Below are 15,132 nucleotides of genomic sequence, written 5' to 3'. Positions count from 1 at the left end.
TAGTTGTTTTTCATTATTTTGTAGATTTTTTTTTTTTTTTTTTGGTCAGTAATTCCCACCCAGTTCAGAGGTTAGTTTAGAAAAGAGGAACATCCAGGCTTTCTCATTCTAAGTTGGAAGTCAGTTAATACAGTCATGACTTCTGTGTTGTTTTTGGCAAGAAGGTCAGGGTTTTAATGCTAGGATTATTTAGAGAATGGAGATTCTTTTCTCTGAAAATTGGGGTCAGTTGTGGTAGGGCCACATGGAGATTTACCAAGGTATGTAATGGTAGATCTCATCATTTTGGAATTGAAAAGCAGTATTAAATAATTTTTATCCAAGGAATTTAATTTAAACCTAATGCTGAGTGAGTCCTTATTTTGTGACCAAGTTCAGAAGTGGGGGTACTCATTTTCTGAACCCCTCTGTTCTGAATACATTAGTTTATTCGTTAGTCCCTGTTTTCCTCAGAGGAATGCTTCCTAGGAAGTGCCTTGAGACTTCACACGGAGGGAGCTGGAGAAGCTCAGAGGAGAACCTGCTGGACATTTGTTGTCTGCCTCTCCGGCAACCGCTGCCTCCTCTTCCAAGAACAGCTCCCACCTTCAGTTGGTGATCTGTTCTTCTTTACTCATTACCCAGGTGCATGGGTCAGGTTCCAGCTCAAAGGATTGATTGGCCAGGGTGTGGTGATGATGATATTGCTGACAATGCCTTTCTCTTGGACCTTTCTCCCACAGATTCCAATAGTTGTAACTGGTTTTACAAGATCTAGTGATTCCATGCATACCGTTGAGTGGGAAAGCAAGCAAAATTCTACATAAACTATTGAAATAAATCCTCATATTCTATAGCATAAGTTGAGTATTGTCAAGTGTTTGGAAAGAGCCCTTTCTTTATTATTATGATGTCTGTGACACTTTGTAATTAAGCTGGATGATGCCTTTTTGGGTTGTGCTATTTTATGGTGCTTTCCTCCATGAGAGGAGGCAGAGTTACTTCTTGGACTTTTGAGAAATAGGGATCCATGTGGGGAGGAAATGAATGGAATGTTTTTTTTTTTTCTTACAGAAAAAGCCTTTTAAAGATATCCTCGTGCACTAAGTCATAAAAATGAGATAAACAAGGGTGTTTTTACTTGCCTTGTGTTTAATCTTGTGGTGTGATCTGCAGTAATGAAGTCTGATTGTGGCCCCTTGCTTGTCCTTCCCTTGAACTTCAAACCCTTGAACCTGATCTGAGGAGTAGGATATAAATAGCACCCTGGGGTCTTGCATGTGGCCAAATCTTGTACTATAATTAGTGAGGTTTATGGCCTGCCATTGCCTTTCCAGAATAATGGCTGGTCAGTAAGAATCAGTGCTTTTATTAGCTCCAGGCGTTGAATGGTTAAGAGAATTGAGTCTTATTATATATGAGTTCTTTGAAATAACAATATTTGAAATGGATAAACATTGGGTAGGGGAAACTGTAGCATTTAACAGGCTTTTCACTTGGCTTTTTACCTCCTGTAGGTTTGGTGAGTTAGAAATCAACAAGAAATTGGAATCATATGGGCGTGTTCTGGCACTTGATTGTAAAACAGACCGACTTTCTATTTGTCATAAATTATGCAAATTTCATTGGGCCTTAGTTTGTAAAACTGTAAAATGGAATGTTGAGAGGAAGAATTAAGAGCTTAATAATAATACTGGAGAGGAGAGTGAAATCAATGCAGGGACATATCTAAGGGTAGTGGTGGGAGGAGGGGGTGGGTGTACAAGCCCAGCTGCCTCTATGAGGAAACAGCAACATTATTGCGAGTGGGTGAGTGGGAAGCAGCAAAGCTTTTTGTATAATAGTTTGAGGCTGGGTCTAGGGCGTTACACAGAAATGTGAAGATACAGATGGTAGATTGGTATGTTGCAAACACGTCTGACCCAACATAGGCCTGGAGATCCATCAGTGAAATAGCATAACCTTATAATGGGTTTCAAAAAAAATGCAGCACAGGAATCTGTAATACATTATGTGCCCAAAAAGGAGGAGGAAGGAGAAATAGGAAAGAATATTGAATGAAAGTTCAAAATTCTACTGAATATAATATTACTTGTATTTATAGAGCTTTCTTTAAAAAGAGTATTGGGATTTGGATGTTAAAAGGTAGCTTTAAAAATATATATATATAAAATATTATATATATAACTGTATAAACATACATATATATAAATTTAATAGAGCTATAAATATAGATATAGGTATATAGAGATCTGTTTATCTAGCTAGACCTTTTTTAAGGTTTTAATTAAAAGTAAGTCTTCTGAGAAATAAATTGGAATAGTCTTGGGATGAAGTAAGAGTATTTTTTTTTTGGCCTTTTTAAAAATGCCTGAATATTTTTCATAGCAATATCAAATCATCTCCTATAATATAGTATCATTTGAGCAGCTCCAGAGGTTCTTTCCCTCATACTCTCAAGTTTTTATTGAGAAAATATTTGTAACCAGGTTGCAAATTAAATTTTACTATTAGAAAATGCCATTCTTTTCACTGATCTTTTTCTGACCTATTAATGGCTTCTCTAAAAATGATTGCAATCACTTTTAGGTATCTTATTTCAGGAGTTAACATCAAAAGGTGTTGAGCCTACATATTCTTCTCCTAATTTCTTCTTCAGTCTTCCTGGCTCTTCTTCTCAATAAAAGAGGTCATTTAAAAAGAATCTGTAGTTCAGTGTCATTGATAATTTTCCATCTAAAAAGTGTAACAATATGTATGCAGAAACTTCAAGGCCTTTTGTAATCTGGTGCCACTAGATTTACTTCCCATCAGGAGAATAAATCTTGCTGCTGAAATGTTCTACCTTGTCCTCTCTGAGAATTTTTAACCTGCCGCCCCCAAAGCCATGAGGAATTCTGGACTCATTCATGAAACCTTTTGTTACAACTCCCACTCATGCTGATTTTGCTATTCCTTTTGCCCTACCTTCCTAAACCTTAAAAATAATACCTTATTTTTTATTGTTCCACTAATTGTTCTGTGTGTGAGCATAGTACTGTATGGTGCAGTAGTATTTTACAGCACTAACGTATATGTGTACCTAATACTGTCTTGTTTTGTTTTTACTTGTTTAACTGTGCGCAATGGCCATATACTCTTAGAATTGTGTACCTGATTGGCTGTAATCCAAAGCCACAAGGAATTTTTCACAATTTATTGATTCATCTGTATAATACCATAATCAGAAATTATTAATTTTGAAATATTAAGCTAAACAAAAACAAGCCATAGATATTCTAGCTTCAGAATTTAGATTTTAATCAATACTCAGTCTCAATTTGTCTTGACAACGTAAAGTCTTAGGTAGACTTTTAAATCAATGAAAAATCAGAATTGAGGCTAGCAGTTTCCTTATTGTGAAAGTAAATGGTGAAAGAGGAAATATGTACTGGAAGCTAGAGCTCTTCGTTTTTTTATAATTCCCCAATGAAGTCCAACATTACGCTTTTGTTTAAAGAAGTATTATCATGACTACTTTTATAAGTCACTCATACCAATGACTACCTTTAATTTTCTACATAAATAGTTGTTTGGCAATGTAGAAGACCAATTGGAATCCAATATCCAACAGTATTTCTTTCTGGGCCAGTAATGTTATATAACCTACATGAATTAAACAGAATACTAAAAAGGTTTTTGGGCAAGTAAACACCAGGTTTAGGAGTGTTCTGATTTGTGTACAGTTCATTTCAAGTCAGGGAATAAACCCAATGACCTTAGCGTTGGATGGCAACAGAGCTACCACCATAGTCTACTTTCCTTTTATCTCAGTTGGAGGCCTCTCTTAAAATTTAAACAAAAATAAGGCTGGTGCAAAGATGACCAGTATTTTTAAAACTTTTGGGAGAGACCTCTTTAAATTCTGAGGGAAAATGCCAGGTTTTATTTGTGATGGAAAATCTCATTTTAAAAGGAATGCTGAAACAGATACAGTGACAAGTAAAAGGAGAGGAAAATAACCAATTTTGAGTTCTTGCTCTGTATCAAACATTATGCTAAGTGTTGAAACAAATCCTCAAAATTGGTGGGTTTGAATATGCCTTTAATATGGATGAGGAAATGAAGCTCTGAGAGGTTTTATCACTTGCCCTGGGTCACAGAATTCATAGTGGTAAGGCTAATAATCAGATTTAGGTCTCTAGGCCTCCAAACACCACACTCTTTCCAGCACATCTGACTTAATAGAACTGTAATTAGGTGTATTTTGAAGCTCTATTATTGGGTATATAAATGTTTAGGATTGTTATGCCCTCAATGAATTGACTCTTTTATCATTATGAAATGACTTTCTTTAGCCATGCTAATATTTTATCCTCTGAAATCTACTTTGTCTAGTATTAAGATAGCCACTACAACTTTCTTTTGGTTAATGTTGCCATGTTAAAGTTAACTTTGCTTTTATATGCGAAGTGCTTTTCTTGTAGACAGCATAGAGTTGGATCTTGATTTTTTGCGTGTGTGTGTGAGGAAGATTAGCCCTGAGCTAACATCCATCGCCAATCCTCCTCTTTTCACTGAGGAAGATTAGCCCTGAGCTAACATCCATCACCAATCCTCCTCTTTTCACTGAGGAAGATTGGCCCTGGGCTAACATCCGTGCCCATCTTCCTTTACTTTATATGGGATGCCACCACAGCATGGCTTGTTAAGCGGTGTGTCAGTCCACACCTGGGATCCAAACCTGCGTACCCTGGGCCGCCGAAGTGGAGCATGGGAACTTAACCACTACACCACAGTGCAGGCCCCTGATCTTGATTTTTTATCTGATAATCCCTACCTTTTAGTTGTGGTGTTTAGACCATTTGCATTTAATGTGATTATTGATATGTTTAGATTTTAATCTATCATCTTGCTATATATATTCTATTTGTCCTATCTGTTCTTTGTCTCTTTTTCTGTCTTCTTTTGGATTGAGTACTTTTTTATAAATGTATCTTATCTCTTCTATTGGCTTATCAACTATAACTGTTTTGGTTATTTAATGGTTGCTTTCAAGTTTTAGCATATATCCTTAACTCATCATAGTTTACCTTCAAGTGATGTACCACTTTACATGTGGTATAAGAACCTTACAATAATATAGTTCAATGTTCACTTCTAGACCTTTGTGCCATTGTCATACATTTTATTTATGCATATATTTTAAACTCCAGAATTCATTATTATTATTTTTGTTAAAACAGTCAATTGACTCTTAAAGTGATTTAAATAATAGCAAATTTCAAAAAATATTTACCCATGTAATTACCATTTCTGGTGTTCTTTATTCCTTTGTGTATGTTTGTATTTTCATCTGCCTGAAGGACTTCCTTTAATATTCCTTGTAGTGCTGGTGTATTGGTGATGAATTCTTTCAGCTTTTGTATGTCAGAAAAAGTCTTTGTTTTTGAGAAATACTTTTACTGGATTGGAATTCTAGGTTGATTTTTCTTTCAGTGCTTTAAAGATATTTCTCTGCTATCTTCTTGCTTGCATTGTTTCTGACAAAAAGTCTGTGGTAATTCTTATTTTTGTTCCTCTGTACATAGTGTGTTTTTTCTCTTTCTGCTTTTAAGATTTTCTCTTTATCACTGGTTTTAAGCAATCTCATTATGATGTGTGTGGTGTGTAGTTTTCTTTATGCTTTTTATGCTCAGGCTTATTTAAGCTTATTGGGTCTGTGAGTTTGTTCTCATCAAATTTGGAAAAATTTTAGTCATTATTTATTCAATACATTTTTTGTCCCTGCCTCCCCCACGGAGACTCTAATTACACATCTAATAGACTACTTGACTTTGTCCCATAGATCACTAATATTGTGTTCTTTTAAAAACTTTTTTTCTTTATTTCATTTTGGAGAGTTGCTATTTTTGTCTTCAAATTCACTAATCTTTTGTTCTGCAATGTGTACTGTTAATCGTATTAGTGGTTCTTTTTTTTTTTTTTTTTCCCACCTCACATGTGTTAGTTTTCATTTCTAGAAATCTGATTTAGGTCTTTGAACATATGAAATGCAATTATAATACTATTCCAATGTCTTTGCTAGTTAAAACATCTGTGTTAGTTCTGCGTCATTTTACATTGATTGATTTTTCTTCACATGAAGGGCTATATTTTCCTGCTTATTTGCATTTCTGACACTTTTTTATTGCCTATCGGTAGATTTTACCTTTTTGGGTTATGGATATTTTGAATTCCTGTAAATATTCTTAATCTTCATTCTGGGATACAGTTAAGTTAATCTGATTTTAGGGGGTCTTGCTATTAACATTTGTTAGGACAGAGTAGTGTTTAGTCTAGGGCTACTTTTCCCCCATTACTGAGGCAAACTCCTTCTCTACCTAATGCCCCACGAATTGTGAGGTTTTCCGGCTGGCTGTTGGGAACAGGCCTTGTGTGAGTTCCAGACACTATTCTTTCTAATCCCTTAGGGGGATTCTTTCCCCGGACTCATGTAGTTTCCTCACATGCATACACTGATGAGTATTCTCCTGAATACTTGGGGCAGAACTTCTGCAGACCTTTGCAGTTCTTTCTCTATGTAGCTCTATCCTCTCTGCTTCTCTAAGCTACCTTGGTCTCCCCAGACTCCCAACTCTATTTCCTCAACTCAAGGAGTCTGCTGGGCTCCATTTGGACTCCTCCTCAGTGCTCCATGGCCCAGACACTCTCTCAAGGCAATCATAGGGCTCACCTCGTGTGCATCCCGTCTCAAGGATCACTATCCTTTGATGTCTCATGTCCACTGTCTTGAGAACCATTGTTTCATATATTTTATCCAGTTTTTTGGTTGTTTCGGGCAGCAGGTTAAATCTCGCTTTTGTTACTCCATCTTTGTTGGAAGCAGAAGTATTAAGTATAAATTTCCACTGAAGGATTTTTTTCTTCTTTTCCAATTTGGCAGCTCCCTAGGAGACTATTTCCCCTTAACTTTGGTTTTACTTTTTTACTACTGTCCTTTATCCTTTATTACAAGAATACAATTTCCCTAAATCTATTTTTTCAACTGTCTGGATTTTCATAAATGTTTCAAGGTAGGACAAATGAGACAGACCTTCGATTCTTGAAATCAGCCCCTGACTTGGACAAACGCTAACTGGTACCCAAAGCTCCCTGATGGATGCTATCTTTTTGTTGATTCCAAAGTTGTATAGCTGGTGATTATGTTTGCATGAATATGGGTGATTATTACCTTTTATGTTGTCTTGTATGGATTTTAAGGTATAATGGGCTAGGATTGCTTTCTTCACTAGTACTAGTGAAGTACTTACTAATACTAGTAAAAACTCCCAGAATCCAGCAAATAACCAGCATGTCCAGCAAAGAAACAAGCTCAAATGAGATGTAGGTTTTCAGTTGACAAGTTATTCTGTTTAAGTTGTTATTCACGGGACAGGGTGTTGAACAATGATTTTCCCTAAGCAGTAGTTCCAAATACCATAAATGTAAACTTTTAAATGATAGCTAAAAGGAACTTGCTTTCTTTCTATTCCATGAAAAAGGTACTGTTTTTTCTTAACTTCACATTATGAGGCATGAATTTTAATATACTTTTTTTGATTTTTGGTGAATGGCAATTGATGTATATTCCCTCATTTGAATGGCAGCATTTGCTATGGTGGTGCCTTTGATGTCTCTTAGGACTTTTAGTCAACAGTGCTCTCTTGATCAAAATGACATGCTTTCACCAGCCTATCAGATTTAGAGACATGACCTTTGAATCTACTAGTTCTTAACCTGTCACAGAAAGGAGTTAGTATGTTTCAGGGGGAAAAAGGCCCTCGTTTGTTTGATAAATATTATTGAGCAATTATTATCTTTCAGGCATATGCTAAGTTTCAGGTGGGTATGGATGAAGAGACTTGATCCTTGTCGTCAGCCATGGAGCGTTTAGTGGCAAATGATCATTATAACACATTGTGATAATTATTTGCTGGTTTATTTCTTTAATAAGTATATATTGAGAATCTGCTATGTGCCAGATACTATTCTAGTCTGTGTGTTCATACCAGTGGACAGTTCTCTAGTCTCATGGAGGTAACATTTTTATGAGGGGATAATGGGGTGGAAGTATAGGTATAGCAAATGCTATAAAGGTAAATTAGTGTAAAGGGATAGAGCTTGAGAGTGGGAGGGTGCTAGTTTTGTCCAGTAGTCAGGAAAGCCATTCTTTGTAAGGTGATATTTGAGCAGAGACATTAAAGAAGAGAACAAATCCTGCAGATGTGTGAGGAAAGAGTGTTCTAGACAGAAGCAGGTATAAAAACTAGAAAAGGAGGAACTGTGATGCTTGACTGTGATTGAAGAAACATCAACAGGCCAGAGTTCCCAGTTTAATGAGCAAGGGGAGAATGGCAGGAGGTGAGCTCAGCAAGGTGGGGGTGGGGAGGAGATGGGGGGTTGGGATGGAGTGAGGAACCAGCTCACCTGGGGCTTTATTAACTTGGTGGGAAGGATGTGAGCTTTCGTTGTGAGTGAGATGGGACCGCCCTCAGAGGATTCTGAGTAGAGGCGAGACTTGAGGAACTTGGATGTTAGAAGTATCCCACTGCTTGCTGCCCTGTGAAGCAAAGGAGGAAGCTTTGGGGGTGGTGAGGAGTTAGGTTAGAAGCTGTTGAAATGGTCCAGCTGAGAGATTATGGAGAGCTTTGGCTGGGGTGGGGGTAGTTGTGTGGTGAGAGTGGTCAATTCAGGATGTATTTTGGAGAAGCCATCTTTGGGTTTGCTGAAGGATTGGCTGAAGGATTTTCCATTAGTGTGGAAAAAGAAAGGCATCAAGGATTCCTTTGGCCTCAACAACTGGTAGAAGAGAGTTCTGTTTAGTTTAAGACTGGGGTGGGTCAGGGGATTTGGAGGGAGGAAGTGGGAAGAAAGAATTTGATTTTGGACCTGGTATATTTGAGGTACATATTAGATACAAATGGAGATATTGAGTAGATAGTTGGATTTATGAATGTAGAATGAGAGAAGTTTGGGCTAGAGATAAAAATTTGTTATGGCATATTATAATGAAAGTTGAAGAAACAAATTCATGCACTGTGATGAGCACTAGATAAAAATAGTATCTAAGATTATCTAATACAGAATATACTTAATGCAAATGAAGAATCTGAAGCCCAGGGAAGTAGAATGAGCCCAGCCCAAGGACACACAGGTTGTGTCAGTTGACCCATGTCACTTCACTCCTCATCGGTACTATTCCCATCTCAGCACAGTTTTCCATTCATGTTGCTATAGTAATAGGAGGGGGGACCTCCACTAACATAAAAGCCAAGGATGGTAAGCAGGGGTGTCAGGCAATGTTTAAGAGTACAAACTCTGGAGCTAACTTCCTGTGTTCTGATCCTGATTCTCCCACTGACCTGCTGTGTGACCTTGGATAAATAACTGAGCTTCTCTGTGCTTCAGTTTCCTTATCTGTAAATAAGGTGGATAATAGTACTTACCTCATAAAGTAATTGGGAAGATTAATTGACAGGAAATATGTAAAGCATCTCAAACAATACCTATTAGATAGATAGTGCTATCCAAGTAAAGCTGCAGCTATAATAATAATAATTATTATAATTGTTATTATAATAATTGTTATAATTGTTAATAATAATTGTTATTATTATTCTCATTAACTAGTTGGGGGATCTTCAAAAAGTCCCTTTCTTTTAAAACCTGAGTGCCCAAATGGCTCAAATGCAAGGTAATGTAGCCTGCTAAATGTTGTCTAAGATTCTTATTTCAAAATGGAAGCTGAGAGCTTTTGTTACAATTTCTAGGGGACTGTCTTGACATGAGTACAACCGTGTTTGGCCGCTCCATTGACCTACAGCCACCAGCACAAAAAGAAATATAAAAGCTGCTTTCTGCATGGTGGGAACTGGCCCTTCTCCCATGGAGATAGTTGCAATGTGTAAAAATTTCAAGGCCTTTCGGGCGCCGCGGCCTGGGACAGACTGGCCATCTGTGCCGGGCCGGGACGATAAGCAGGGTAAACAATGCACGTACACAACTACTGGGCTGGGACGACAGCCGGGGGAGGGGGCTCAATGGACGTTCGCCACTGATAACCATTTGTGCATGGGAACACTAGATGCTTGCTCTGCAAAACTCTGTAACTGCTTATATAAACTGCTGGAAACTGAGACCTGGTGAGAGTTCCACCTGTGGAAGGGACGCCTTGCCCAGGACGTGTGATTCCCGCCCAGTGTAGATTGATAGGACTCTCCCGGCAGTGGGGCGTGGATGTTGTGAGTAATTGATTTATTGTGAAGTAATTGATCTGATGTGTTCTCTTTTCAGTCAACCTGGTGTTTCTCTTTCCGGTTGATTTGTGTCACTTCCATTCAGTAGATCTGGTGTTTCCCTTTCCGATGGATCTGATGTTTTTCCCTCTTATTATATGACCTCTGCGAATCTGCTGCTATCTCAGCTGATGTGGATGTTTTCCCTTTCCAGTTGAGCTGGTGTTTTTTCCCTCTTATTATTTGACCTATTCGGATCTGTTTGCGGACTGTCCCCTTTACTATCCTCTATATAATAAAATATACCTTCAGTCCATTTGCTTGGAGTGGAAAGTTTCTTTTATGTCTCCGATCGAATCCCCAAACCTCTCATAACAGGGACCCAGAATTTGCTTGATATCTGGGGGTATTCAAATACTGTGGATAAGCCATATTGAAATCAAATATTCAAATATCCCTTCTATCCGGGGTTGTCTGTTCTCTCCCTGACATTTGGATCTACTGGTGCTTGTAATTAGTTGGTAACAAACTCTGCTATTTTGCATTATTTTGTTCTTTCAGTTGACTATGTTCTGTGAGAATGACTTATCTGCCTTTTCATTAAACATTCATGATTCTGTAATACCTCATTCTCTCCGTTGATGGCTTTCTTGGATGCCTTTTTAATAGAGATCTTAATCTTGCCTTTAACATTTAGACGATGTATTGGTTATCCACACTGTAACATCCCATTGGTGTGTTTTTATGTTATCAATGCATCATTGTATATGGATCCAAACAAGTAAGCTCCTGTTTTTAAGACCCCATCTTTTGTGGGTAAGAGTTGATTTCTGGCAGTTTCTTGAAGGTAGAAGAATTGAGTATGATTTATTAGTGAAGTTGGTAATATTTTCAGAGGGAATAATGATGTTATTGATTAGATTCTTTTTGATTATAAAGGAGATTTAATGACATAGTTTTGGTCAAGACATGTGAAAGTTTCTGTTTCGTGGGTAGGTGATAATGACTGCTTATTTCCCTCTTCTGCCTGACATGCTAAGTGTCAAGTAAGGTGTGTTAATCGAGCCACTGTTGTCTGTAGATGATTGGTCATTCATGTAGCAAGTGGTTGGACAGCAAAGATTTAATTTTGTATAGATTGTGTATTATTAACTAAATATCTTTTTTTCCCCTGATGTAATTGCGCTAAATTTTGTCATGTGGCGTTCATGGAATTTTCATTCAGCCCATATTGGTCTTCTAGACTTTTCACATAAAGCTACAAGTTTTATTTATTTATGCTGCCTTGGATGTGAGTTTCATCCAATAGTGTTCGGTAATTTCTTGATGCTTTCTCATTGTCTGTGGTCCAGTATCCTCTTTCATATTTTTTTTTTTAAAGATTTTATTTATTTATTTTTTCCCCCAAAGCCCCAGCAGATAGTTGTATGTCATAGTTGCACATCCCTCTAGTTGCTGTATGTGGGACGCGGCCTCAGCACGGCCGGAGAAGCGGTGCGTCGGTGCACGCCCAGGATCCGAACCCGGGCCCCCAGCAGCGGAGCACGTGCACATAACCGCTAAGCCACCGGGCGGGCCCTCCTCTTTCATATTTTTGAGATGATTTTCCTGTCCTAAGGCAAATAAGGCATGAGCTTGGAGCGTAGTGTCTTCATCTCAGGACACTGATTCCTCTGGACTACAGTGATGTCTGTTCCAGTGAGTGGAGTGAGGGTCACTAAATGATAGATAAACATCCTCAGAGACTATTATTCTTTATCACCTTGCAACTGGTTGTTATTTTCAGTCCATCTAGGGACTGGAGAATCTTTATATTGGCAGCAGTGCTCCCCTATGAGCCCACAGGCTGGCACTCTTAACCCAATGGGGTACAACTTGACTCTCCAGAAGTAGGCTATGGGGTACAAAAAGGGGCAGCCTGGGACCTAAGCAAGTGTCTTTTCTTTGTCATTGAATCATAGAGTTTTAGGGCTGGGAGGATTATGGAAATCGTGTAGGTCTGATCTTTCATTTTACTAATAAGGAAAGGAAACTCATAAAATGAGAGTTAGTAGCAGTACAGGAACCATAACTAAAAAGTCCTTTTAGTCCTGTGTTATCCCTATGGTGAAATGGAACAAGAAGCAGTGATAGAGTAGAAACAGTATTGGGTTTGCAATTTGAAGATGTGGGTTTTATGCCTAGTTGTATTGTTACATAGTAGTTGAACGGATTGAAATCATTAACTTTTATCATTTTTGAAATTGTTCATTATCCATTGAATGGTGAGGTGGTCAGTGACCTTGCTTTCGTCTAATATTTACCTGTTGTCTATTCATGTACGTTAAGTTACAGCATATTTTGATACTTAAAATTTGCTCAAGGTTGTGATTTGATGAAAAATGTTGACTAATATGGAAATATACTATGACCTCATTTTCTTCTCTCTCCCATTTCCTTGAGATCAGAGGAAATACATTTTTGTACTCTTATAATTGTATATTCTTATCTACTCTGACAGCTACACCTCAGGGTCTCACCTCTCCTGAAAAGACTTATAATAATTGGGCATTCTTTGACCTTCCTGTCACAATAGATGGGGTACTTGAGACTCCAGAAGGATTTTTATCAGCAGTGTTTATCAGTGTTTCCCTGTTAAATCCAAAGAAAATAGTTCATAAGATGTCTCAACTAATGGTTTCAATTTGGGGCTGTATCTCAGCCTGAGCTGGTATGTTATCGTTGTCTTACTGAAAAATAGTATTTAGTTAAAAATGTAAAAGAAGATAAGATCTGATAGTACAGAAACTGGACATTTAATCTCTCTTGCTTGAGAATCCTATTGGAGGATTTCCACTTAATCACGTGTTGTTATTTCATATTGATTTCACTAAATTTTCTCTGTAAAACATTTTGACCTTGCTTTTGAGTCAGGATACATATATGGAGAGTCTTTATTTTCTCAGGTAGTGGGGTACATACAAGACAGCTTAATCACTCATACGAGATGCCTAAATCACTCACATTTTATTAATGAAAACAGCAATATAAATAAAGTAATTACAGTAGAATACCCGTGGTATATGGTGGGGGCTGAAAATTCAAAGGCTTATTGGTGGCAGGCATGATGGAAAGGGCTGGGTGTAAATTGGAGGCTATCTTCTTCATCTAAAGGGGTCAGCCGTTATTTAACTCACACCAAATTGTTGACATGGGAAATAAGGACCCAGAGTAACTGGATTTTCTGATTTTTCAAGAAAAGCTGGAAATTAAATTTATTTATAAAAACTCCTGATCTTAAATGTTCGCAGTAATTATAATTGTTTTAAAACACAATGCCGGTGAAACAGGAGACATCTGTGCATCTAATCCAGCCCACAGGTCTAGATAGAGTTCTCTGGGGACAAGTCTTCAGCTCTTTGGGAATCAGAAAATCCTTCAGAAAGAGAAGGCTTCACATCCATCTTTCCAGGATTACTTTAAGGATAGGCATAAGATATAAAAACCAGAAGATTTCAAGAAGACTACTAGTTAAGAAAAAAAAAAAAGGAACAATAACAGTTTGCAACTAGATTTATGCATTTCTAAGGCCTCCAAATGAAACCCTCTTTAAAACCTTCAATTTTCTGCATAGAACAGTAAGTGCTTCATAGTTCAACCTTATCAGCCACAATTGTGGCAGGGTTCCCTACACTGTAGGTAATCAGTAAATATCTTTTCATTTAAATAATAACGTAAGAGTTAGAGACAATTCTGATATCACTTACTTAAGTGTGGAATGCATTTGAACTGTATGTTTAAATATGGATGATGATTCTGGGGGATCTTAGAAATTCACTGTGCCTGAGACAATATCATATATCATGGTAAATGACTGTTAACACTCACAGCTTCTCTGTTCTGCCTCTCCTGTCTAAATCTCTCCTGTTATTCACTCTGTGTTGTGAAGGGACTAAACCACCTCTCAGAAGCGAAGGACCAGGCTAAAGTGGACAAGAACACCTCCATGTGGGTGAACTTATTGGTATGCACCATTTCTTAGGCTGAGAAGGTAGTGACATTGGTCTAATATGCTGCTTTTTAAAAAAGTTCCTGCTGAGTGGAATAGACACAATCCTGTTTATAGTCACAAAACATTAGAGTTGGTGACTAAGGAGCCGGGATTTAAATCGGCTCTAGCTGGTGCCAACGGTTATGTCCTTTCCATAGAACCAAACAGGGTTTGACTTACTTCTCTGATTGAGGATTATCCATCTTCTACTTGGATTTTGTATTTTTGTCACTTTGATCACCTAGAGGAGAAATGTTGTCCCACTGGTATTGGTTTTCAGGATACGCACTCAGTGACAGTGTAGGGTGTAACCTGTCCTGAATGCAATTGAAGCTCTGCAGCCAGTGGTGACACAAGAGTGACAATTACTGTCACCTCCAAACTGTTTGTTCTTGACCTCACTTGGCATATTGATTTTCAGTCCTCATCCAGTTGTGTGGCAGGGTGACATTAGTGTTTGTCACCACTCAACCTCTTCTGTCACTTTTTCCTACAAAGTTTTTGAGGAGTCATAAGTTTCCAAAATAGAGATGACCTATCAATATGCCTGCTAATTAAGTTTCAAAAGCACTTGGATCTCACCTCCATATTTTTCTCTATGTGCATTTATATGGCTTCCAATCCACACTAAACAAATAATAGTTTTACAGTTTTTCTAAAATGTGAGGCATGCTCATTTTATAAAATTCAAGGAATATACCAAAATACAAAGAAGACGTTTACAAATCACCTCCAAATCTTACCTGCCAGAAGTAAAATGTTATCATTTGGAGAATATGCAGTCTTTGCAAATATACAGATAGATGGATGGATGAATGGATAGGTAGACAGGGATGAATGATTTTATGAAAATGTGATTATGTTATA

General features: G+C 37.6%; 1 protein-coding gene across 4 annotated transcripts in view; it reads left to right on the top strand.

Moving 5' to 3' along the window:
* DOCK4 (dedicator of cytokinesis 4) overlaps nt 1–15,132 on the top strand; it is a 447,327-nt gene that overhangs the window by 130,108 nt on the left and 302,087 nt on the right. For 3 of the 4 annotated variants that reach the window (XM_087429692.1, XM_087429686.1, XM_087429696.1), the window contains exon 1: nt 10,039–10,142. The exons of the other annotated variant lie outside the window; for it this stretch is intronic. In XM_087429692.1, coding sequence (XP_087285818.1) covers nt 10,085–10,142 — 58 coding nt within the window. In that variant the 5' untranslated portion in view covers nt 10,039–10,084. Of the gene's footprint in view, nt 1–10,038; nt 10,143–15,132 lie in introns of those variants that run through there. 4 annotated transcript variants of the gene reach the window in all.

This window comes from Ceratotherium simum, chromosome 1, assembly GCF_057802395.1.
Source record: "Ceratotherium simum simum isolate JZ-2026a chromosome 1, ASM5780239v1, whole genome shotgun sequence".
Taxonomy (NCBI): Eukaryota; Metazoa; Chordata; class Mammalia; order Perissodactyla; family Rhinocerotidae; genus Ceratotherium; species Ceratotherium simum.
The sequence above is the reverse complement of the archived record's forward strand: the minus strand, read 5'-3'. Positions and strand labels throughout refer to the sequence as shown.